Source organism: Anopheles marshallii, chromosome 2 (assembly GCF_943734725.1).
Source record: "Anopheles marshallii chromosome 2, idAnoMarsDA_429_01, whole genome shotgun sequence".
Taxonomy (NCBI): domain Eukaryota; kingdom Metazoa; phylum Arthropoda; class Insecta; order Diptera; family Culicidae; genus Anopheles; species Anopheles marshallii.
The window spans coordinates 1,137,722-1,162,087 of NC_071326.1; the positions used below are offsets into that span (position 1 = coordinate 1,137,722).

Here is a 24,366-nt window from a genome sequence, read left to right on the forward strand (position 1 = left end):
GCCACGGAAGCGTGGAAAATGTTTTCCACCCAGTTGTTGCTTCCAGCTTTAGCGATGGCGCCAGGTCAGGACAGCTAAGGCAAGCTCATTAAAAATTCATGAATGCCATAATTCGGTTCCCCAGAAAACCTCCACCCTTTCGAGGCCCACAAAAAGGGTCCGGGTCCTTTGACCCCCCTGTACGCACCGCCGGGGATGGGTCCCCGAGAACCGATCTGGCTCGACGGCGACTTTCGACCATTTTTCGTTGATTGGAATTTCAAGTTTAATTAGCAGCACCACACCCCCTGTACTGTTGCGAGCAATTACTCTCCGTCGATGGCTAATTAATGCTGCGTTCGGTCCATCGTGAAAAAAAAAATCGTTCCGCTGTTCTTCTTGCTGCGCGTTCTTCGCGCGTACAGTCAGCTCAGTTCAGCGGCATCACAACATCGATCCTGGCCATGCACATCCAATGGATGGATGGTGGCATGCTTTGAGTACCAACGCAATCGAGCAAACCGGCGTATCCTGTGCAGAGGTCATTTGATAGTCGCATCCGGCACAAGACTTGTTCAAGACTGCACTTCAAAGGATACTGCCGGTGAAGTGTCGCAAGAAAGCGATGAATCCCTAGAGTTGTTTTCTCTCCGACAAGCACTTGAGCCCCTGCGACAGCTTCCCGGGAGGGGAGTTGGGCGCATTTTTCTTCGGTCCTCCCAAAGGGCCAACACGTACGGCCAAGCTGTGGGAAACACGATACCTGCCAGAGCTTGTGCTGATTGACAGTTCAATTTAGTGTCATTCTCCCCAGGTATTTCCGAACTGCTTCTGGTGACGGTACTGGAGGGCCAACGCTGGTCAACGCTTTAAGCACTTTTCAAAACTTACCCATGCGCCTTTGGCATCCGGCACGATGACGGGCGCAAAGAAAACGGGCCTCAATGGATTTGCTCCGGTTAGTTCCCTCATTTGACACGTGTTTCATGGTAGCAAAGTTGGGCCTGTACATGACACACGTGTGCCGGAGTCCGTCTGCCGAACTGCAAAGCCATCTCACTTCCGGCTCGTTGGTTGCAATCGTGACAAATATCTGCTGATGAGTATTGACAGTCAGCCCGAGCGATGGTTGATTGCATTTTTGCTTCAGCTGGTGCGCCGTTTCGATATCAGCCGTTGATAGGAACGGTCATCTGGTCATCGTACGGTATCAATACTCGTACAATGAAGCAATATGAAGACTGCTTTTGCGTGGTGATGGTTTTACATCACATAACTGGGATCAAATGAGACGTGGATTAAGCGAAAAAGTAACTTATTTCCTTGAATTATTCTCGATGAGTTTTTACGAAAATGTGTGCTGTGCGAATGGTGATAATAAATAAGTGAAGTTCATGAATTGAATGTCATTCTTTGTCGCTGCCAGAAAATCCCGCCCCAGATCACTTGATTGCCAAGATTCCGATCATTTTTAAGGAACATTTCAATCATCTCGTTAGCAACTTTCTTCCCACCTGACCGTACATAGACCAACAAAAAGGAGCCCAGCTATTCGTCCGATGGCAGGGCAGCAGGAATTGTAAGAACACAATTTAGCAGGAATGTTACCGACCATTCCGATTTTACGCAACGATTGTTTCGTGAGGGATGAAATAACACCGGAGTTTTTAAAATCCCTCTAGGGCGCTCCACACGAGGGCAGAGAATTTGTGTTGTTTCTACCGAGGTTTCTACCGGCTAAACGTATTCCCGGGGATTGTGTAAAGGCAGAGTCAACATGTTTACTTTCTTCGGCATCGCCCTTACGGTTGTCGTACTCAGGTCAACATTTTTAGCCTGTTATAGGAATCCGCTTCCGGTTGTGCTTCGATTCGAGGCCACCGAGAGCTACCTTTCACCGGCGATGATGATTTTGTGGTGGGGCCATACTCTCACTGTCACGGACCTGGGGGGCATTTTGTACCCAACCCAATGCCGGCGTGACACATGTGAAATTGGAACCAATAAAATTCGGTGGATACAATTTTGTTTACTTGTTTTCTCCTCTCGCATAAAATCAATATTTAAATTCCACCTCGCTGCCGGAGGCGCTGGGTTTGACTGGCGCTGGGCACGAGACAGCATATCGATTTACCATACCGGGAGAAATGGACTAAAAGTATCAGACAACCGAAAAAAAAGAGTTGCAGCAAGAAAGAAATCTCAACCCCACGAAATCGTCATGCGACCTGTGTGTGTGTGTGTGTTGATGTCCAACGACCCGCGACAGTATTAGCAGCGGTCGACACGGCGATACGCGTGATTCGATTGTCCTAGCCACGCCGCCCGAAAACAGTAATTTCATTAAAACACCGCCAAGTTCCGGCTGTTGACGATCGGGTCGGCGTCATTCAGCGCCCGTCGACTGTGTCTGTGGCGCGAAGAGTAAAACGAAAAGTTTTCGACAACTTTCTCGCCTTTATGCATCGCCCTTCCTGCCATGGTCGGGAATTGTCGCATCAGCAGCAGCACAAACAAACAGCGCCACAGTGCCACCGACCGACCGGCTGAGGAACCGAGTTGTGCCTTGTACACGGTACCACACAGTTGATCGACCAGTGTGTAAACATGGGCAACACGGGCACTATCGACATCACCTTGGCCCCGAACACCGGCACCGGCATCGTGGTGACCGCAACCACCGCCAACGCTAGGCACTGATGCTGACACTGACGAACCTTTTGCCGGGTAACCGTAAACAAGCAAATGTCCCACTTCAGCTGGGACGCTCTGACAACTGTTAAGGATTCCGGTCCCATCCCCACCGGTAATCTAAAGGACACTCTGTAACGGAATGGACGTTCTGTCTCTGTGTGTTGTATCGCCATCGTCAACTCCTCACGCGCCCACGTCGAATCGGCCCACTTCAAGAGATACTTGGCACCGATGGTCTCACTCTTATTTCTTGCCCTCTTTTCTTTCCCTCCGTTCCAAGCCAGGGCATGGGTTCAAGTGTTTGGCAGGGATGTGGTAATTTCTAGTCCACGCTTGTTCTGTTTGCTTCCAGAATTCATCACGCGCTCGGTGGTGGTGGGCAAAAAGGGGACTTCGCAGTGTACGCCGAACAAATTGCGACATTTCTCCTCAAACATAGTTCACCGAGATGATGTTCCGTAGGGTGTTGTTGTTGTTGCTTGTTGCGGTGAAAGAGTTTGGACAAATCGAATAACATCCCCGAGGAACTTTACGCCGTAACGCGCGTAACTTGCAAACCGTATTTGTTCCCATTATTTACAACACATACTCAGCATTCCGGTGGTGGATGTGCGCTGACTAAATTTCATTAACTGCACAGCGCCACCACTAAGTAAACGCAATCACGACGATCACCTCCGGTATTTCTGGGTTCTTCTCTAGTCGATTGCAAACATTTATCCAACAAAAAAGCGCCAGATAAACATAACAATTTAAAAAATTAAATTCCAATCGAATGTGAAAGTTTTGAAGACAGCGATGCGTATACGAAAACTCTCCACTTCTTTCGCCAAAGGCTCATTTGTCTCATTCCCGATACCGTGTTCGGGGCTCCTTTCTATTGTCCCGTGCGCCGCATCCCCGTACGGTCGGGTCTTATCGAAAGTGAAAGTTTATCCAAATATCAAACTCCCGGACACGCGGGTTGTCAGCGCGGGTATGCAACAGTCCCGATATGTGTGGCTCCGATGACAGCGCCAAAGCCATCGGAAAACAGCCATCAAACTCGGGAAGGGAAAAAATCACTCATACTACACCGCAACGCTTTCACATCCGCTTGTAATTTACTCGGTGTCGTGAAAAGATTCGGTCGATTTTGTCATTAGTTGTCTAATTTTATTCCCTGCTTGGCCACGCGGTCGTGCGGTTTTTGTGGTTCTTGATTACGCCCGGTCGCACTCGAGCCACACCCGTCGTTTGCCGTATGGCATGGGTTTCTCCTGCCGAGCCATGGTTTTATGTTCCGTGTGAACATAACCGTGAAATCGCAATCGCTATTCAATGGCTGGCTGCATGCGTGTGCTAGGCGGAATGACTATTATGCAAATCCGTACGCCTACTTTTTGCGCACCTTAAAGTGGCGTATTAAAATCAAATGCATGACTCTGTGAAGCTCGTAGAATCGTAAACTTGTTGTTCGGTCCCACCGGCACTGGCAATGAGTGGGTGACAATTTCTCTCCACCACCGGAGGTTGTAACCGGTGTCCCAAGCAACGGCTAAAAGGGAATCACCAGCTGCCGGTAACATTCAAAAGACGACGTCATCAGTAACCGCAACAATGTCATCGTCAGCACCCCCAAGCAACACGCAGCAACAACGGAGAAACAGCATCATCCTCGCTCGACCCTGGGCGCTTCGGGCAATTAGGTTCCGGTTCCGTAACGGGAAGTCGGGGAATTTCTAATTAAAAACAGCAAACCACCGTCGGAGAAACAGCGTCCGTTGCTCCGGGCCCTATCCCTATCCCGTCACAATCGATGCGTTCCGCAGTAGCACCGCTGGTGTGATGCTGAGAGGTTACGTCGTTTTGCGTGCCAAAAAAAAAAACCAACACACGAAAACACTCATATACAAGGAATGGAAATCGAAAGTTACGCTTCCTATAGCTAGGCAGAGGCAGCGAGAGAGAAAGAGGGCGAAAGGTGGTAGTTGCTTCGTCTGACGTCTACTGACGACCACCACTTTACCCTAAGGTGGTTTCGGAGGGTGACGATCACTTTCACTCACGGAACTGACTGAAGAATGAGAGAATACCTGCCATATTTCGGTACACGGTGAGATCATAATCTTTATAATGATCGTTTTTTTCCTCCAGTGGTGAAGTTCCTTCTCCATGTGATTTCGCTAAAAGAGTCGTGCTTTTGTACGAATCGAGAAGAAAGATAGCGAAGAGAAAACGATCGTCTTGACAGGGAGGAGTGTCCATTATCTGTTTCACCATGGTGTTTCCTCGTTTCGATATCTTTTTGAACTTAACCCTCGCCCTATTCCCGCTAGCGTTCCCACTAGCCAATGCCTAAATGATCGGTCGGGTCAAGTAATCGCAGGTGATCGTGATCACCATTGATGGGGAGTTGAGCAAGAGAAGATGGATGTTGCCCTTGGGTGTGGTTGGTGATGCAAAAGCTGCGCCGCATACCGACCATTCATTATGATGTGGGAATAAAATCGAATTTCGAAATAATCCTGGCTTCTTTTCATTTTTCCACTTTTCGTAGATGATGAAGCTCGCCGTGTCGTTAGTGTGTGGAGCGCTGTTGCTGTCAACTGTCTCCGGCGTCGTGAATAACAACGCAAATCAATCGAACCAAGAAGCCCAGCGTAGGGAAGCACCATTAGCGGATTCCTACGGACCACCTCCAGCGACTGGTCCCGAATTGCCTGTCCCAGTCTATGGAGCTCCTGCAGTTGCTCACTACCCTCCACCTCCGCCAGATGTACCACCACCTGCTCCGGCTCTACCACCGGTGCAAGTGCCCCACAAGGAGTATGGAGTTCCGGTCCAAAACTATGGTCCGCCAAACGTAAACATTGAGTACGGACCGCCTCCAGCCCCGGCTCCGAAACCCATCTTCCATTCATATCCCAAACCGCAATATCACGGACCACCACCGTCGCATCACAAGAAATCTTCCTCCTTCCTGGAGCAATTGTTCTCGACCTTTGGATTCGGTGGCGGTGATGACGACCATCATTCCCATCACCATCATGCTCCGAAGCCCGTGTACGGGCCTCCATCTCATCCAGCTCCTGCCTACGGACCTCCCGCAGGACCTGTACTTCCTCCAAAACCTGCGTACGGACCGCCCGTCTCTGCTCCACAGCCCGTCTATGGTCCTCCTTTGCATCAGGCACCTCCGAAACCGCTGTACGGTCCGCCTAAACCGGCGTACGGTCCGCCGATCCAGTCTGGCTACGCCGTACAATCGTCTTCCTTCGGGCATCAATCTGGTTCCTTCGGACATCACCCGCCCTCACCAGTCCATGCTCCACCAACTCCTCCGGAGATCAAGTGTGACGGATGGAAACCTATTGCCGGTCCCGTCGTTCAGCCCGAAGTACATGCACCAGAATCTTCGTACGGACCGCCACCAAGTGGTGATTTCTTGGGCACTCACCATCAGCTTGAATCCAGTGGTGGGGTCGTGAGCACTGGCGATATCGGACTGCAGCTACCTAAGCTGGAACATGGGCCCGTTTTCAACTCCCACTCAGATCTCCATGCCGGGCTGGAACTGTCCAAGGGTAACAGCTACGAGGTAAGAAGCGCGCATTATTAACCCATCTCAGATTTTTAACGAACCTGTTGTTTGCTGTTGTTCTTCTCACAGGTTCATTCGAACTTTATCAGCGACTCTTATGGAGCTCCCCCGGCGGACTCATTCCTTCCCGGCAAATACAAACCCTCATTTGCGAAGCCTTTACCTCCTCCGCCACCGCCGCCCCAGAAGTTACACTTCCCTCCAGCCCCCCATTACGGTCCCCCACCGATGCGACATCCCGGTCTTGGCATTTCTCATGGCAGCGTCAGTGGAAATCTCAAGCCATGGCCTGTATCTGGATCGCCTCCACGACACCCCATCGCTTACCGCCCACCAGTGCCGCAGGGTTTGATCGAATCGATCGGCCATGCCGTTGAGCATCAGGAAAACTTTGGCACCAAACCGGCCTACTCCGGTGACGTTTATCTGCCACCACCAACGCGCGATGTGGCACACTCCGGACCTTCCAGCGTGGAGTTGAACGCCCTACCTTCGGAACAACCGGCCAAACCGTTCCTCACGCAACATCAACTGCCCGAGGCTCAAGCGTACGTTCAGGAACCACGCTACCAATCGCACGATGTGGTGTCCGTCTCCAGTGACTGCGGACATGGGCCGACCTCCGTGGACGTGCAGCAATCGATCCAAACGAATCAACTCTCCATCGTAGGACCATCGGCAACGGCCAGTTACTCGGCCGACTACAGCAACAGCAACAACATCCAGGAGCACTATGGTGAGAGTTCCAGTAGACACGTCCAAACATCTAGCTTGCCCGGTCTCGACGGTGGTCTTGGCGGATTGGAGCTCATTTCGGCCCAGAAATCCCAAAGTCTTACCATACCCGTTCAGGGTCAACACGGCTCATACCAGCTACAGTTCCAGTCGGCCGATCCGCAAGGTGCCGGTTCAGCTCCACACGAACAGATCCTTTCCGAGGGACTGCTGCAATCGATCTTGAGTGCTATCGAGCAGCCTCAGCAACATCGGGCAGCCGATGAGCACGATTCATACGATCCCAACATTGATCACAGCGAGGTGTCTGTGTTTTTGAAAAGTCCCGAAGGTCAGAAAACTCTACAAGATCATCCTAATGGACACATAGGACATAAGCGATGAAGTAGACCGTCAAGATTGGAATGAGACCTCCCCCCCCAAATCACCTCCATTGTTTAACTTATTTCATCCCCTAAACCATCCTTCGAAGTAATCGTCTCCGCTTTTGGATACTGCCTTGTGTAATCTCTCAGATCCATTGATCTACAGCGATCGTGGGCAGGAACATTGAACAACCAGTAAAGACAACTGTTTTATCGATAATGCAAGGAGAGGAGAATCTCAAGGAAGTATTAAGCTAGATCCTCAAAAGATAGTTACAGAGAAATATTTAAAAATGTTATCCAGCGGAGAAGACGAGCAAAGAGCGAGATGGTGTCCGTTGTAATTAAGTATTTAATTATTTCATCTACCGTTGAACAACGCCGTTCCACGGTCGTTATTGAATGGGTCGTATGGGTGTGTGTTGCATGGTATGGTGTGTTCGCATTGAGCGTGTGATGAGAGTGTGTGTAAAACGTATATGATAACTGTAATGAGCGTATGCTAAGTAGGTGCGAGTAAAATGTAAACTACTTGGAAAAATAAAAAAAAAAGGATCATAAACATCACGGGAATCACTGTGCATATTCATGGCGTTGTAAGACCATACAAAAACTGACCAGCAGTTCCACTGATGAAAGCGTCATTTTGGTGAGTAAACAGACCGGTGGTAGAACACATATCATAAAAGTGAAATAATGGAACATACTACCCCTTTACAACATAAACCTTTTGGGAAAGCTGATGTACTCAACAACAACAAATAGCAAGCCTGAAAAGAAAGGCCGGAGTATAAAATAGGCATTAATTTCTGAATCAGCAACAAAAAACTAACACAACAACGAACATGTGAACCGATCGTCGAACGTACATAGCAACTTCAGGCGCGTGATAGTTGCCGTGGAGCAAAATATGTTCACAGCGTCGGTTTGTTTTCTGCCCGTTTTTTAAGTTGCGTGCCTGTGTTTTTTTTGCGTGTGTATGTTAGGAATGCGATAGGGAACTCGCGGAATGAAATATTCAATATGGCTGAATTACAAATGACCGCACTTCAATTTTTTACATTTTACATTATTTTTCCATCCCGCTTTCCCATGCATCCCAATATAAAAAAAAAACCATCGGTCGCATTGGAGCAGATTTTAAAAGTCGATGCTTATTTTCATCTGCATTCAACTCTTCAAAGTACGTTGCATTCCGTTTCATACTTTCGTTCTTGGCTTCCGGTGCACTAATTTCGAAGCGATGCAATATTTATTTTAAAATAAATCGATTCGATTGCTGTTACTGTATTAATATTGAAAATATGCATAGGAAGCGGATTAAAGCGTTAGTAAGGGCGGCAGGAAATTCGAACCGAGGTACGACAGAAACAATTAAAAATGGAATTTTGTGTAAATATTTTTTGTTACAACTGCACGACGCTTTTCTCCGATGGCCTTGGAGTTGGATTCTCAGTGAAAGTTATGGCTACGGTCACTGGCAATCCCGGAAAGCCTTTAATCGATAAGTGAAATCATCCAAGACCGGTTCCCGTCATCATGACACTGGTCCCTTGGGATCATTTAGCTCATTCCCTTTCGAGAAGGGGTACGATTCCCGGTTTCGCTTCTAAACGGAAAGAAGCATAAATGCCACTTCGTGATTTACCTCCCACTTACTGATCCATCCCGCGACGGCATAAAGCCTTGCAGGCGCTAGTCGGCAGATGTAATCGTCAGCTGGTTTCATTTCCATCTGACATGTGGCCAAAACGTGTTTGGCGCAAAGGAGCATTATGCCGGCAGGAGACCCGCAGCGTACTGCGCTGTTGCATGACATTCTGTTCAAAAACTGGTCGGCCACACTCACTCTCGCGGCATTCGGTTCTATCGCGTAATTTTCACTTTACACAATCCACTGCTTCCGTATGAATCTCGGGACTCGTTTGGTTTAGTGCGGAAACAACGACTCCGGCACAGTGAATGTGTTTTACTAGCGAAACCCGTTTCTTTTCATCATTACTTGAGATACAGCAGTTGGGCAAAGGGGTCACAGACAACTTAATTCTTGGTTTTCATATGAATGTGGACGTATATTAAACTTTACACAAACTCTAAGAATAAGTCTAACCAATGTTTCTCTAAACACTAAAAAGAGCTTAAGTTTAACAAAAGCCCTGACTATCCAATAGAGCGTCATAAAAAAAATCATAAAACCTTCTTAGGACAGCAGTAACCCAACCTATCGTACATGTCTCCCGTTCACATTAAACAATCCATTCAACTCAAAGCAGATGTGCTGTAAGTTGTCAGCAGCAGCCAAAAACTAAAAACGCCCAAGAATGCCGCAGTAAGCAGCAAACAATCGTCACTACGTCGTGTAATTACCACTAGTGCGCTCGGTGTACATGGCGTGGTCAGTGCAAATTACCGAAGCGAAAACCCCCATTCGTGGGACGTGTCCCCATTTCGGGGCAATAAACGTACACCTTCATTACACCCATTTCAATAATCTCACGGATAATCAACGCTCGGTAAAAGCACGATTATCGGTTCTCTCAGGCGAGTAACAGTCAAACACCTTCGCCATTCTATTTGGTCTCTTGGTTGCATTTTTGCCTCGTATCTCCAATGTCCTTATCTAATGGCCGGCACCAAAACCATCCGGGCTGGCATGTGCTGGGCTGCTAGTTGAACGCTGCTGGTTTCCATGGCTATGAAAAAAGCAGATAACACGTTCTGATTGTCCCCACCTGGGGATGGTTTCTGACGGTTTAGGAAGTGTGTGAGTGTGTGGTATGTTCTCTTTGTTCTCATTTTACTGCAGCTTTTTTTCCTCGGATGCACGTATTGCAGTGCTTGTGGTTATGGAGTCTGGTCATATCGATCGGCAAACGCGCCACTAATGTAACCATGAACGGAAATGTAGCAAACATTGAGTAATTTCATTATTTATCATAACTCATTTGATTGAAAATTCCGCACAAATACAATGGAAGCATTGCAGTTTTTCATCATAAGTCGAATAGAGCAATTTATTTCAAATTAGTAAAGCACTCACTTTTTGCTTATTAACAGCGGCACGAAATGCGCGTGTCCTGCGTAGAGTTTTTTGCTAGTTAACACTCTTTTCTTGCTTAGAAATACCGACAAAACAAATGCGCGCAAAATTGTTGATTGTGTACCATATTAATCATTTGTGATTTGCATTTGCCGAATACTTTTGCTCCCGTTCGTTCTCCTAACACCACCTCCCAACCAAACCGAAGGACCCAGCACCATTCCATGTCGCTCCTTTTATCTTCCGACCTTGTTTATTATCATCAAAATTAATGATTCTTCGCGCAGTTAATAATCGTAAAACGCCGAGGTTAAAATACTTACTTCCAGAACTTCTGTTACTGCTACCTTCCGGCGTGGAAGGATGTGCCGAAGGATGGACGAAGGGCAAACAAGGTGCTTCCCATCAAAAGTAGCTTTTATTTCCATTGCATCCGGTCGGCACTAAGTCGAATGTTCATCCATTTCGCAAAAAGGCATTTTTATCGTACCGTATTCTGGCAGCCCATTCGCCAGAGAGGACCACGCTATTTCCATTACCCGTTTTGTGGGCGCATCCCAACGTGGCGGAAGATCGGCGGCGAGTCCAAGTGCCCGGAGATACCCCACGTTCTGCCATTCAACCAAAGTACCTTCGAGTGCTGCCCGAAATATTGTCCAAAAAATGATGCAATAAACATTTCGTAGTATCCAAAGGCGCGAGCAAGGCGTGTCCTTCGACAAAAAAAAACCACAAGTACCTCTGTTTACCACGAATCGTAAATATATCCAGTGATGGATAGGAAAGAGTAGCATACTGTCTATCCTGGATTACGGTATGGAAGAACGTACTTTTTCATTTCATTGCATTTTCCCCCTGGTTGGGGAAATATAAACTTTTTCCTGGAAAAAAAAGTTGGTTTCCTTTAGTCAAGCTTCAACACATACATTTGTGCATGGTCCAACAACATATTCAACAAGATAAAAAAGCAACAAATGCATCGCTAATAGTCTTTTAGAATGTGGTTTGGAAAAAAAACCCATCCACCATATCACGCGATCATAAATTGTATTACTAATTTCATTTCACCCATCCTACGAACCTTGCTCCAAAATTATTCCTTCAATATTTTATTGCCCGATGCATGCCCGGGCGAATAAAAAATCCAGAACACGTAAGAATAGCAAAAAAGGCACCAACCACACCACTAACTGATGGCACACAGAAAGTCACGTGCACAACGAAGCGCTCGAAGCATATGACGCCATCCGCCAACCAACATCCACTTCCGGCTTGATGCACAGTGTGCATCATCAATCACCCGTGCTCCCGGTGCTGCATTGTCCAAAAGAGGAATTTGCATCGTTTATTTCATCTCGCCAAAAGGAAAGTTTCCTGCCCGGCTGCGTGCCCCCTCAAAACGCCCACGATGGCGCACTGTGGGGTAGATGCATTTCACTACTCGATGTTGCAATATCCACCAGATCCGCGAAAGATTCAAGTGCATCAAGCCGGCATGCTGGGAAAGGCCACCGGTACCGGGCTGATCGGATGCCGCTTGCATTTTCCCTCGTGATCCCACTGCAAGACGACATGATGTTGCAATAGTTTGGCAGGAAGGATGGCACATCTTTTTTTCCCCTACCCACATCGTCTGTCTCTTCGCTTCTTCACGAGCTCCGGCAAAAACACGACCGAACCGCTTCAAAGAGCGTGCTTCTGTGCACGAACGCTGGGCTTTCGGTTGGTACGGTGAATATGAAATTGGATATTGAGGCCCGTTAAAGAAGAAGCAGAAAGCCCGCGTCTCATCGGATCCGGCCCTGAAGAAAATGCAACAGGACGAGGTGAAAATAATGCAATGAAAGGTCACACACTAGCCAATCTCTCACTCTCTCGCTCGCTCCTCTACGGTGCATCGCAGCAAACGCGTGACATCCCGCACCGTCGAATTCTTGCCACCTTTCATCCCATCCAGAGGCCAGTTTTGGAGGGCGCAGACTTTCACTTTTTCGCGAGACAGCGAAATTCGCGATGAAATTGCAGCACCAATCCTCCTAGATACCATTTTAATGTTTGTCCTGAGTGATTTTGTATTAAAAAATTGCTAAAGTACTGAATACATCGACATGATACATCGACGCTAGCTGAATGTGATCCCTAATCGCTATTTTACAAACTTTCCATCGTCAATACTTTTCTGCGCATTACTTCTCTTGACCATAGGGCAGATAACAGCGTTGCATGTGTTACGCATCTTCCGATGAGTGCACTTTAGCTGTGTTCTTCAACCCAGCAACCCCGGACGAACGATGAGCTTTCTACAAACAAGGACAAACCATGCTCATGGCAATGCAGAAGACACCGCTTGGATGCGGATGTCGCGAAGCAGAGGAACCAGCATAACTGGGAACTGCAGTTTATGTTTATTGGCTCTCTTAGCAGACTATTAAAGCCTCATGACTCGGGCGCAGCTGGGTGGCCGGTTGCAACCGGCAACAAAGGCGGCAATGGATGTGGCAGTGGCGAGATCGTAACGTTGCCTCACTGTTGTAGCTGTACGTACAGCAACTTGTGCACGGACCGTGTGCCAGACGCAATAGTATAGTCCCCCGGTCGGCATCTATGTACTGGGGTATGGCTCTAATGCCTCTCGATTTCAACGATTCGATCGAATTACCTCATCGTTACGCCGGCTCTGCCTTAGATAAAAAACCCAACCTTCCAACCAAGATCTCATCAGGCAAAAGATGATACGGATCGCCATGAGCTTCCGGAGCAACCATAATTGCCAAAAACCGTCTTCTGACCTCTGGCCGCGCTTCCATTGGCTGCAATGAACGTTGGCCTCTGCTGGTGTTTATCCAAGCTTTGCGCTGCTGGGTATTCAACACGAAGTCCCCGCACAGAGTTCCGACCTCAGCTCATCCATAGCTTCTGGCTGAACTTGATTAAATTTGCAATGTCACCATGTTCATTTGCCGAGCAGCCAGCGAACAACGAGTACGAGCACTGTCCCATCCGCAACACTCGGCGCTGAAACATTGAAGTGAACAAGTGGCGCATTCTGACAGTTAATTGTATTCACACTATGAATAAATCATACCCCGAATGTCTTCACTTCAGGTGGAAACGTTCCTCGAAGACAGTTATTCTTTTGATGTAGAATGCTTATTACATTAGGGGGCGCTCCTCTTCTTCGGCACGTTCTAACCGTGCAAGCGTTTTACAACCAGCAAACTGGTGCACAAGCATTTAGTCGCCTCGGCAAACACTTCATGGTACGTAACGCGAGCGCACGGAAGGAGAACAAATTTGGGAAGCAATTTAAACCAAACAGTAACACATAACGTTTGCAGTGAGCTAATGCTCTTCCGCACGAAGAACTGCTACGGCTCTTCACTGTCTTTCGCCGAAGATGGTTCATTTTGGAGGTCGTAAGTAGAACTGCATATTCCGAATTGAATACTCTACAGCTCAGATAATACTTCACTGCATTTCTGTACATAATGAAAAGCCATTAGAACTATCATGAAATAGAGCTTTTTCCGTGATACCCACAATGTCTGACTTGAAGCGAAAGTCAACAGATCGGAACACAAGATGTTCTGAGAATCGTTCACATGCAGCACCTGTTGCTGTTATATTAGCAACATTCTTGCACTCCAGCTTAGAGTGCAGTTTTTTTTCATCAATATCACAGGATGTAACATATGATGGACATGACTCTTAATGGGGTGTCACTTTTAATGGGCTTACCGCTCAACATATTCTACCGGGGGGGAGTTCGAAAACGGTTTTAATCCAACAACGTCTGAAACATTCATCAACTAACCACGCACCCATGTAATGGAGGTGCATGTCGAAAAAACAGACCTCCACCAACGTAAATATGTCATTATGAACCTAACCTCATCAGGGGCTGGATAGAAGAAAATTGGCAAATGTCTCGTCTGTTGCCCCCTCAGGCAATGATTCTGACTGGTCAGTGCACATTACCGAAGCGGCACCGAACCAGCCGTTGATGCTGTTGCTTTCCTCGATAATGATGTTGATCTTCGCCCCTGCAAGTGGTCAACACTAACAAACCCCCCCTCCCCACCCCCCTTATGTTGTTAGCATCCTCCTCCCCCCACCCCCCTCCCCTCCTTCATATCATTGCATTCACCTCCCAAAGCTAGCTGACCAACGATGCGGCAGCACCATCGAGACATGGAAACGAGCTGAAATATGGTCCGTTTATGAAAATGGACCATGGTGAATATATTCCATTGCTTATGTTTGCATGCAAAATTGTTCAACTATCTGCACCATATTTACTGTGCGGAATGGAATGCCGTTGGCGTGAGGCGGCAGAGTGACGTGATGCTTTCCAAACCGACCGGTAAAAGGGAAATGTAAGCCAAGGTTCCTTGGTCCGGGTCGTCGACGGTTGGCTTTGTTTAGCAATGCACCGGATGCGAGGATAGCCACCGGTACCAGGCTGCATACGGTTGTACGGGTCAAACACGCTCGGCCGGCACGAGTAGAAACAGCTGGACCTGCCAACGATGGTACGATGGATTTGTGGCGAGCTACGAAGTCCATCGCATGTTCAAAAGCATACCCCAAAAACCGTACCGAAAAAAATGCATCATTCCAGCGTACGGAAAACGAGCGTTACTCTTACAAATAAGCGGTAAATAGGTAAATTTTATGGTCATTTTGGTTTTCCACCACATTTGTGCTCGGTTGGAAAAGCACTACCATCATCGTAATCACTACAGCAAGGTAAACAAAAGGTCGTTCGGACATCTTGGCCCTTTCCGAGTGCGTTCAATATTCTGATCACTATGACCATCCATCGGTCTTCAATTCACTGGAAATCGAATCACATTGAATCTTTGCCACTGCTTATCATTCTTTGAGAAAGCATATGATGCATCTCATGTTTTATTCCAGAACTGAAAGAATTGCATTCCATTTGGCATATTGATTTATTGGAGCTAGTAAAGCTTCGTGACTTCATTAAAAAGCCCAAAACCGAGGTGAACTAATGCACGGGAGATCTAAGTCCAAAGAGTTGGGATCTCTTGAACTTTGACTAAAAAAAAAGTGATATTGCTGGCCATTGTGAGTCTTCGTCCACAAATGCTAACAAAAAATTACTATCTTGAGCCAGCTCGTGTTAAGTGGCTAAATTTTAAACTTTTTTTAAGTTATCATCTCATACTGCTCACACTATGCTCCAAAGAACTGAAAAACCACCGTGAAAATACGCTCTCTCTCTCAGTTCTTCGCGGTAAGCTATTTAACACAACACTTCGTCTAACCATCGATATTATCCGATTTGAACGAGATACAGCGTACATAATTATAAATGATGCTGGAAACTTGGGTCTATAATCGTCGGGACATTCCCAAGATAATGCTAAGGTCTAGTCCGTTAGGAACAATTAGTTAAAACATCGATGATAACAGTGCTTTACGCTAGCACCATGCGTCTCCATACTAATTAGCCGTGCAATTATCGAATAATCACAACCATCCCCAGTGTCACACGTGTCATGTGCTTGCCCGTGGACGTACTACTTTACAAAAGAGCTAATTACTATAATGCACACCAATACCAATGGTTAAATTATTTTAAACTCAACGGCGACACCTAACCATGCCACCTAGCGTTACGATGTCGCCTTGCATATCCTCGCGAAATAAATCTATTGAGCCAAGCACCTCCATATACGTAAAAAGGATACGTCCACGGCCAAGTATTATATACATTTCATCGGTCTCAGATTTCCTGAACGACGTTTCCTGATACGCTATACGATAGCGATTCTCCACTGATCCCATTATCGGTTCTGCTCGATTTTGTAACCTTTCGAGGGAGGTACAGTTACTACCACCGGCCGTGTTCGATGCGCCCCGGTATCGTACAGCATCACAAGGTGATCACGTTCGTTGCGGATCGCATGCAAAACGTCAACCGTCACATAAATCACCTTCCGTTCCAATAAGTTGTACCCTGGGGAAACATCGAAACCGAAAGGCATCGGTTTTTCTCCAGTCCGGCACCGTCTACAGTGGTCGAAGGCTGAAGGGTGTCAGTTTCAAAGGACCCAGGGTCCCGGATACAACCCTTCATTGCGGTTCCCCTTCCTCCCCGACGGTGCAGCAATCGGTACGCCGGGGTTTTAACCAAGTGGGACGTAATTCAAAATTTATTGCCACCTCTTTGCCGCTCGCTTTGTTCACCACAATCGCATTACATTGAGCCGCCATTGAAACCGACGACGGGCTGCCGGAACTCCGGTCCGTCTGTGACCTCCGGTGACTCCGTCCCCCAAAAGGATCAGCCAAAATGTCGTCTGAAAAAGCAGTCCCCCTCAAACTTTCCCTCTTCCACGCGGGAACTGACAAAAGGTAGAACGTTCTTTCTCACACGTGCACAAACGAAATGCCGTCTGCAACTGCACCGTGCTCATTGTAAAACCGTGTTCGACATCAGCCAAGCACGGGAAGAGCTGCGCCACCGTGGTCAACATCATCAATATGAGCGACGTGGGCAACAGAACTGCCCCGAAGAGCAGCTGGGATGAATGAATTAGCATATTATTGACGATGCCGAGGGTGCTCCTGGCGTTGATGGATTACCAGCCCAGTGCCACGTTTGCGGTGTATGTTGCATTAAATTTGCCACGCTACCTGATGGAGTGCTGTTGCAACCCTCGCCATACAAATGGAAGTGTAGTGCAGCCTTTAGAAAACATCCATAAGGATACGAGAAACACGGAATAATTTATTTCAATCACTGTCGCGTGGTTAATAACGCTTGGTTAGCTCTTTTTTTTGTTGTAGAACGTAAAGTCAATTTCATGGAAAACATTTCCAACCCATTTCCTACGGCTGGGTGACATTGCATCCAACGTAACAACACAAATGAAGCTATCAAAACACTAACTAATGGAAATGGTGCGTGACTGGAGGGGACGAATCCTATAAAACTCATTGTACTTGAGCGCACAACGCACAGTGGGCAGCTCGCACGGATTATTGCATTGAAATGAAATTCACAAACTTGCATTTACAAATCCATATAAAACAATCGCGTAGTTCAACTAACTTACAGTACGCTTTGATAGGTTTAAATACAGAAAATGCATTTTTAAATAGGAAATTTTTCACAAACGTGCACTTCAAGCACGACTTGTTGTCTCTTTTAATGACTTAATTTCCACTCTCTACAACCAATTTGTACTCTTTCGCTCGGGGAAATGTAAAAAATGCGTTTTGTCTTTCGATTTACTTCTCGAATCCTTCATTATTTTTTCCGTTCTCCTGTCTGTACTCACGATCCCTGCTCGAGCCCGAATGGCCCCAGTGCAAATCATCAATTATCGCTTACACCCACAATTCATTCATTAATCATTTGCGGCACCGATGTTATCGGCTGCTTTAATGTGACCCTTTTTGGAATAATTAATTCTTTCCATCACCGGTGGTCACCGGTTACCTATCGGCGCCATCTGGTTCCGGGCGAGTGAACACTAACCCTGTGTGAGATCATCCGGTGGTGGTATCGACTGGCCGGAAAATAGTCCTACTTCTTTTCCACCATTTTCGCGAGTTTAGTGCTGCAACGACGAAGATGCGTCGATTCTTTCAGGCAAATAACTTCATTCAAACGCTTCGTGTGATGTATTACGTCGCCAAAGTTGTGGGACTCATTTCGTTTACCGCATCGTTCGATGTAGTCAATATACGGCGCAGTTTCAAGGACGTGCTTGGTTTTGTTGGCTTCATGTTTTTCAACAGTTACATTGTCTACAATACGGGTGTACCGCCTTTAAGCGACAGCCCAACGTACTTCAACTCGTCGCTCATCGAATTCATCCTCAGTCTGTTTCTTACGCTTCAGCTAATTGCTTTGTTCGGCATTCCGATCGCTAACTATGCTCAAGCGCTCAAGTACAATCGAATGATAGCGCTGATCATGGAAGTGGACATTGGGTTGGAGCGACTTGGGTGCGCTCACGATTACAGCGCGGAGTATTTCTACAGCACAGCATACCTGACCATTTCCGTTGCTATTCAAATCGGCTGTCTTATCGGGACGGCTTTTACGAACACTTTTCTCATTGGTTATGGCACCGAAAGCAACGTCTTTGTCCTTATCGGTTTCATCTTGTGCAACTTGATTTACATCGTAACCAGTTGCTATTGCTGTGTGACACTCTGGGCAATAGTTTATCGCTATCATAAAATCAATGCCACGTTTTGGTAAGCATCCAACTAACAGTAACATTCTTCGAGAGAAACAATTGACCTAACGACGGGTGGTTTTATTTTCAGCTTATACTTTCATACCAACAAACAAACCATTACACCATTGCTGCCACTGTCCGAAAAGGAAACGATCAAATCAATCGCCTTGTTGTACATGAAGCTGGGAACTGTGGTGCAGATATACAATCGATGCTTTTTTGTGCACATATTTTACATCATTGCGAGTGCCTTTGGACTTAACTTGGTGTGTGTCTTTACGATCATACATGTGTATTTGGTCGGTAGTAGTGACGAAAGCATCGATAACATCATGATATCTCAAATATTTCTGAGTTTTTTCTTCATTCTGATCATTATGCAACTAATGTTTGCCGGAAATTTGATGCATAAGAAAGTATGGGAATGTATTGAATCTTAACGAATATCAGTAAATAATCAGTACTATCAACTTTTTTAGGCAAAACACACAGCAATATTATTGCACAAAGCAGTCATCTATAATGAATGCAATGCATTGGTTCTGGAGCAGGTAAATACATAAATTGTCCTGCATAAAGTAATCAAACTGTAATAATGATTCTCATACACCTTCAGCTCCGATCTTTTTCCATTCAACTATGCCACGAAATGCCGAAAGCTTCGTGCTATTTCTATGACATCGACTGGGCCTTCTTGCTGACGGTAAGAGAGAAACAAAACGTCTCATTACACACCATTCACATGCATTTTTCCATCGTCACTACAGTAGCTTTCGAAAATCATGTTAAGAGTTGAAGTTTAAAACTTGCCGCACAAGTGTGTTTAAGTGTTCCTGCTATTCTACAGCGCTTCCAACGTGCAAAGTGTCTACCTACAGTTCTGTTTTTTCTGTCTTTCCAGATGATTTCCTCGTTCGCTACCTACCTCAACATACTTGTGCAGTTCGACATTATACAGCTGCGAACATCAAACTTCAAGAGTAACAGCACTCTGGCCGTAATCTGAAAAGTCAGGGAAAATTAACATTAAAAACCGCATCAAGTTTTTAAACAAGGAGTAGTCTCATGTACAAATCGCAAGACATGATGCAATATTCGAGCAAAACAAAAGATTGAATTCATTCGTTCGTGTACGTCTGACGTGTTCATCGTTACGCGCCTAAATGGCTGCAACTTGGTGTCACATCTCAAATCGTTCCAACAGCGTATGCTTTTCTTTTCTTTTACTTTCATCTCTCTGCGTACGAACCATTGCGTTGCGTCCGACTCATTGTCCAGTGCTGAGACACAAGAGAACATACAAATTACCGCCTTTATTGGCATTATTTGGCGCATTTCCAGCAGTAGTTTCACCAAACGGAAATATCGAAACAATTGCTTTGACTTTATGCTACTTTGTTGAATGGATTTTTATACCATCGCCGGTGCAATCACCAACATTAAAATTACATTTCCAGCTATTTTCACATCTGATTGGTGCAAGTGTGTGTGTGTATTGATCGATGAAATATATTTCCGGAAGCTTCCTCTACCATCAGAAAAATGTTATTACAATGTTAAGGCAAAAAAGGCAAAATTAGATAAGTTTTTGCAGTATGTTTAGTATTTTATTATCATATATTATTTTAATTCTCAAAAATAAGTCTGCAACATCTCGTTCCACGCGCGTTGGTTCTGATACCATTTCTTTTCTCCGAAAACACCTTCAGACAATACGGTACGCTCCAAATATCAAATATGTTTACCACCTTTTCGTTACCACCACTCTCCACGTTACACCCGACTCTGCTAACTGTTCATCCCCATATCTAAATCTTTACTGAAAGCTTCCCTTCGTCTTAAGCCCCAACCTACGAACCGTTCCCGTCGCACTCAGTCTGTTAGCACCTCAATTGGTCAGCTGAAAAGTGACGGCCAATAATCAGCTCACGTACATCAGGCAGATAATTTTGCGTTCGACGGGCTAGATCTTCTCCACGCAGGCTATACATCTTGTGCCACACCACAATGCCGCTTGATTTGCTTGTGTGTGATTACCACGATAAGCAGTGCTCCCGCAAGTCCCACGTCCATTGAATAGAAAACCCGGCCAGAAGATGAACCGTTGGAACTGCAACCCAGCCATGAATAATAGATGACGAACTATGAAAACAAGACCGGATGCGGTTTGACAGGGTTGGGATTGGCAAAACGCACCGAACCATGCCGCAAGGCCACGGTATGTGGCCGACGGCAAGACGGAGGTTTTGCCATCCTACGAACCACCCGTCCGGGTCCTGGCTACGTGATAAATTTTACTTGTCGTTTTTGTCGGTTTCGCATTCGTCCTGGCAGTTTCCTATTAACTTGTGCGGATTGCGTTATGTCTGCGATACTTCTGGTTAAATGTGAAGCTCTCCCTGTACTGGATCGAGCTAGACGGTATGGGCCACTGTATGAAGCCCAGCCCAACCATGATATCCAAGCCCAGCGTCCAGCAGCCTTCTGCAAAAGATATATTTGATACTGTCACTCACTGCACCGGCCACTTCTTATCTTACTCTCGAGCTTAGATTTAACCTCCCAAGGAGGCGTGATTTGTTTCACCGCGGGTGAGCAAGAAGATAGATTTTAAACTCTTACTTTGAGACATGCTGCGGCAGTTGCTAGTGGAGATGCATTTTTCTGGAACTCCAACTTTTCAATTTCCATCCCCTCCATCGCGGCTGCCACACGATGCACCGACTGTGACTAATGTTTTGACGAACGGCTAAATGATGGATGCATTGGCTTTCATGAACATCAATCTTCTGTGGCATCAGGAAATCCATACCACCGCTATTACTAACGTTGATAAATAGCTGCCCAAAAGGCTGCACGGTGAATTTCATCCCAGAAATACGAACAAAAATCTAACACTCCCAACTGCAGTTGCACTTTACACTTTATTCGCAATAGTTGACAAATCAAATTGAACAAGAATGATTACATGCATCAGAAGTGTGGCTGCTACCTGTAATTGGGAAGCTGTTCATGCTCAATGCACATATCAAATCACATTCAACCATCTTACCGAAATTAAAAAGGGCCACTCAAAATCATACAGCAAACAGGACACTTTCGGTGCGTTGCTTCGCAGTTGCTGCGAAAGGAACTTCAATTGTCTAAGTACGGACAGCTCGTAGCGCCCATAACATACAACTTTGTGAACGAATATTGCAGTTTTTTTGCACTGCACCGAAAGCAATGAAAAGAAATGTTATTGAGTTTTGCTTCGAAACACATTTTTTACCACTTAGCTTACCTGTTGCGTTGCTAAACTTCCAACTGCAACCACTTGGATGATGAATGACAAGTAGATACAACCGTAGATCATGTTGTTCATAGACACTTTGTGCGATGTATCCACTTCCGGATGAGATAAGGTATGAATTATACCGAAGATGGAAAATAGCGTGTAACCAAAGGCAGACGCCATCATTAGCAGTATTTGAAGTGCAAAACAATAGTTAAAGTCGGTTATGGCTTCAGTCAGCCTCTCATGTACATCTCCGAAACAACGCACAGTGTCAAGAACATCTTTCACTTCTCGTTTGTTTGGTTTATGAACCTCGTCCGCTAGTGAGGTTGGAAACTCTTTACTGCAAATAGAAAGACTCTCGCTTTCCACAGAGTTATTGTATAGTTTACTAATCTTACCATATTACTTGATTCAAGCCCCGAAAGCGCATATAAATCAAGGTAACGGTCAAACACGTGTACGATCCAAAAATCATGACTACTAACGACGTGCGAAGAAACGCTACGATTTCCGGTGCGGTAAACTGTTGCGTTGTTTGATCATCGGAAATGAAGAATGTGGACACCATCATTAGCATGTTTATAACTACCGGAGTGATGATGAAAAAGCAACTGATAAAATGATTGAATTGATGGTCCATATGGTAACCATAACCGGCCAGAATAATGTCCACCTGGTTGAGTGTTTTAAAAATGTGAAACATCCGACGCCCGACGAGCCGATTGCAAATCGTTATGCATAGCGAGATGATAATGCCCAAATTTACGGAACTGTAGATTCCGACATTAAGAAGAATCGACTCGGAAAAGCTGAACGTAGTTCTGCTTGTTATTGTAAGCGCGTACACGTCAATCAGCAGGGCCACCACAAGCACAAACTGATCTATAGCACTTTTACTTAGCTCATATTGCTGAAAGTCAATGGTGTGGGTGAAAATTCCCAAAGCTTTTCCTGCCAAGTACGCAGGTCTCACTGACTCGTATACTGAATTTGCTGCAAACCACCTCATTTCTGCTGATCAAACTACGTACACGAACGCTCCTTTTATAGATTCCCGTACTCCGATTCCAGATAATCATCAACCAATCACCATAAAAGGATGACGATTATTGCTCGTCATCCTTTCTACTTCAACCGAATAGATGCATCAAACTGCAAAAGAATCACCAGATACGATACCAACACGCCTACAACCTGTGAAAGGGACGAAGCAAAATTAAATAGAAAACTTGCATGTACGATCCCAATTCATTATTAAACGCACCCGAAAAACGAATGGCCAATCGATTACGATATTTCTTGATCCGATAATGGCCGATCGGTTACGTATTTGCCGCGAGAATAGCACCATCGATCGAATCAGTTCGCCGTTTGTTTCATTATTCATTGCTTTGTGTATCAAAACGCCCGTCAGCTTGCTCTGCAATTAATTTCATTTGAAAGAAAAATCCTCCAAAACACATTCATTACATACGACTTCTCACCTCCTTGGCTACCTTTCGGGACAGATGAACGAACAGCATGAACATCGATGTGTAGAACGAACTGCCACTGAAATTGAATACGGCGAACATGCGCGTGCGGGTATCATTGCTGGCGTAAACTTTAAGCAACGTAAAGACGTTAAATGCACAGAACTGCATCAGCACCAACATGTTTCCTATAACCACATCTCCAAAGACGCCATTTATGTGGTCTGTTATTTCGGTCAGCTGATGGTGCATGTCAGACATTTTCTGCACGATTCTTATTCGCTCCTCGACCGTTCCACCATGGTACCGGGTACCGTCTAGCCACTTTCCATGCCGTTCTCCGTTGGTGGTGTCAAATCTTAACCTCAGTGCATTATTTAAATGCACAAACCGAAACGACACGACACACGCCAAGGAATAGAACCGAAACACAACCGTCAAGTAAATGGCATTGAAATAAAGCTGTCCGAACACCATTCGCCATGAAACCGTTGGATCGTCAACGTACATCACCGTGCCCACGTTGTAGCTGGTGAGCAGTGTAAGATACACGGCAAAGCACAGGCCACCACCTGTTAGGATGTATTTTTTGTGAGCTACAAAATCCAGTGGATGTTTCATCAGCTGAAACTGGAATAAAATGCAGCGAAAACAAACGATCAGTAGGACAATGCATATCCTGGGCATTTGGTGCTGGAATCGTTACCTTCAGATCAAGTTGATGAATTTTCTGCAAAAGCTGCATAACAGACGTCCATTTCCAAGCTAGAAACATAATTACGCCGGATGTTCCAAACATGCCGCCTATCAGCAGCGTCCGAATGCCGTACGTTACGATCATCGATCCATTATTCATCAGTTCATACGGGATGCTGGCATGGATGGCAGCTACCACCATAAGCAGCACATGCAGCACTATAAAGTGCACAATTCTTGCTGCGGTGAGTTTGGCCGATCTGCTCGTTGCGTTTCCGACATATTGATAAATGTTAA

The 24,366-nt window shown here is 46.0% G+C and overlaps 3 protein-coding genes across 3 annotated transcripts; 2 read left to right on the top strand and 1 right to left on the bottom strand.

The window, feature by feature from the left end:
- The first annotated feature begins 895 nt into the window (after nucleotides 1–895).
- Nucleotides 896–7,375, top strand: LOC128709400 (uncharacterized). Its single transcript, XM_053804397.1, has 3 exons — nucleotides 896–937; nucleotides 5,213–6,253; nucleotides 6,326–7,375. Exons 1-3 carry the CDS (start codon nucleotides 896–898, stop codon nucleotides 7,373–7,375), a joined length of 2,133 nt encoding a protein of 710 aa, XP_053660372.1.
- Nucleotides 7,376–18,005: 10,630 nt separating this feature from the next.
- LOC128709216 (uncharacterized) lies at nucleotides 18,006–19,627 on the top strand. Its single transcript, XM_053804199.1, has 5 exons — nucleotides 18,006–18,637; nucleotides 18,710–19,037; nucleotides 19,101–19,172; nucleotides 19,238–19,324; nucleotides 19,523–19,627. Exons 1-5 carry the CDS (start codon nucleotides 18,006–18,008, stop codon nucleotides 19,625–19,627), a joined length of 1,224 nt encoding a protein of 407 aa, XP_053660174.1.
- A 1,911-nt stretch (nucleotides 19,628–21,538) lies between these two features.
- LOC128719651 (uncharacterized) lies at nucleotides 21,539–22,910 on the bottom strand. Its single transcript, XM_053813278.1, has 4 exons — nucleotides 22,300–22,910; nucleotides 21,905–22,241; nucleotides 21,674–21,832; nucleotides 21,539–21,613 (listed from the first exon to the last, which is right to left on the bottom strand). Exons 1-4 carry the CDS (start codon nucleotides 22,908–22,910, stop codon nucleotides 21,539–21,541), a joined length of 1,182 nt encoding a protein of 393 aa, XP_053669253.1.
- Nucleotides 22,911–24,366: the final 1,456 nt, after the last annotated feature.

What these genes read in the sequence shown, in the direction of transcription:
- LOC128719651 (XM_053813278.1), bottom strand. Translation starts at nt 22,910, where the DNA reads ATGAGGTGGTTTGCAGCAAATTCAGTATACGAGTCAGTGAGACCTGCG. An exon ending in GGCTTGAATCAAGTAATATG is followed by an intron (nt 22,242 to 22,299) that starts GTAAGATTAGTA and finishes TTCTATTTGCAG; the next exon opens with TAAAGAGTTTCCAACCTCAC. An exon ending in GAAGTTTAGCAACGCAACAG is followed by an intron (nt 21,833 to 21,904) that starts GTAAGCTAAGTG and finishes CTTTCGGTGCAG; the next exon opens with TGCAAAAAAACTGCAATATT.
- LOC128709400 (XM_053804397.1), top strand. Translation starts at nt 896, where the DNA reads ATGACGGGCGCAAAGAAAACGGGCCTCAATGGATTTGCTCCG. An exon ending in GCCTCAATGGATTTGCTCCG is followed by an intron (nt 938 to 5,212) that starts GTTAGTTCCCTC and finishes CACTTTTCGTAG; the next exon opens with ATGATGAAGCTCGCCGTGTC. An exon ending in CCAAGGGTAACAGCTACGAG is followed by an intron (nt 6,254 to 6,325) that starts GTAAGAAGCGCG and finishes TTCTTCTCACAG; the next exon opens with GTTCATTCGAACTTTATCAG.
- LOC128709216 (XM_053804199.1), top strand. Translation starts at nt 18,006, where the DNA reads ATGCGTCGATTCTTTCAGGCAAATAACTTCATTCAAACGCTTCGTGTG. An exon ending in AAAATCAATGCCACGTTTTG is followed by an intron (nt 18,638 to 18,709) that starts GTAAGCATCCAA and finishes TTTTATTTTCAG; the next exon opens with CTTATACTTTCATACCAACA. An exon ending in GAAATTTGATGCATAAGAAA is followed by an intron (nt 19,038 to 19,100) that starts GTATGGGAATGT and finishes CAACTTTTTTAG; the next exon opens with GCAAAACACACAGCAATATT.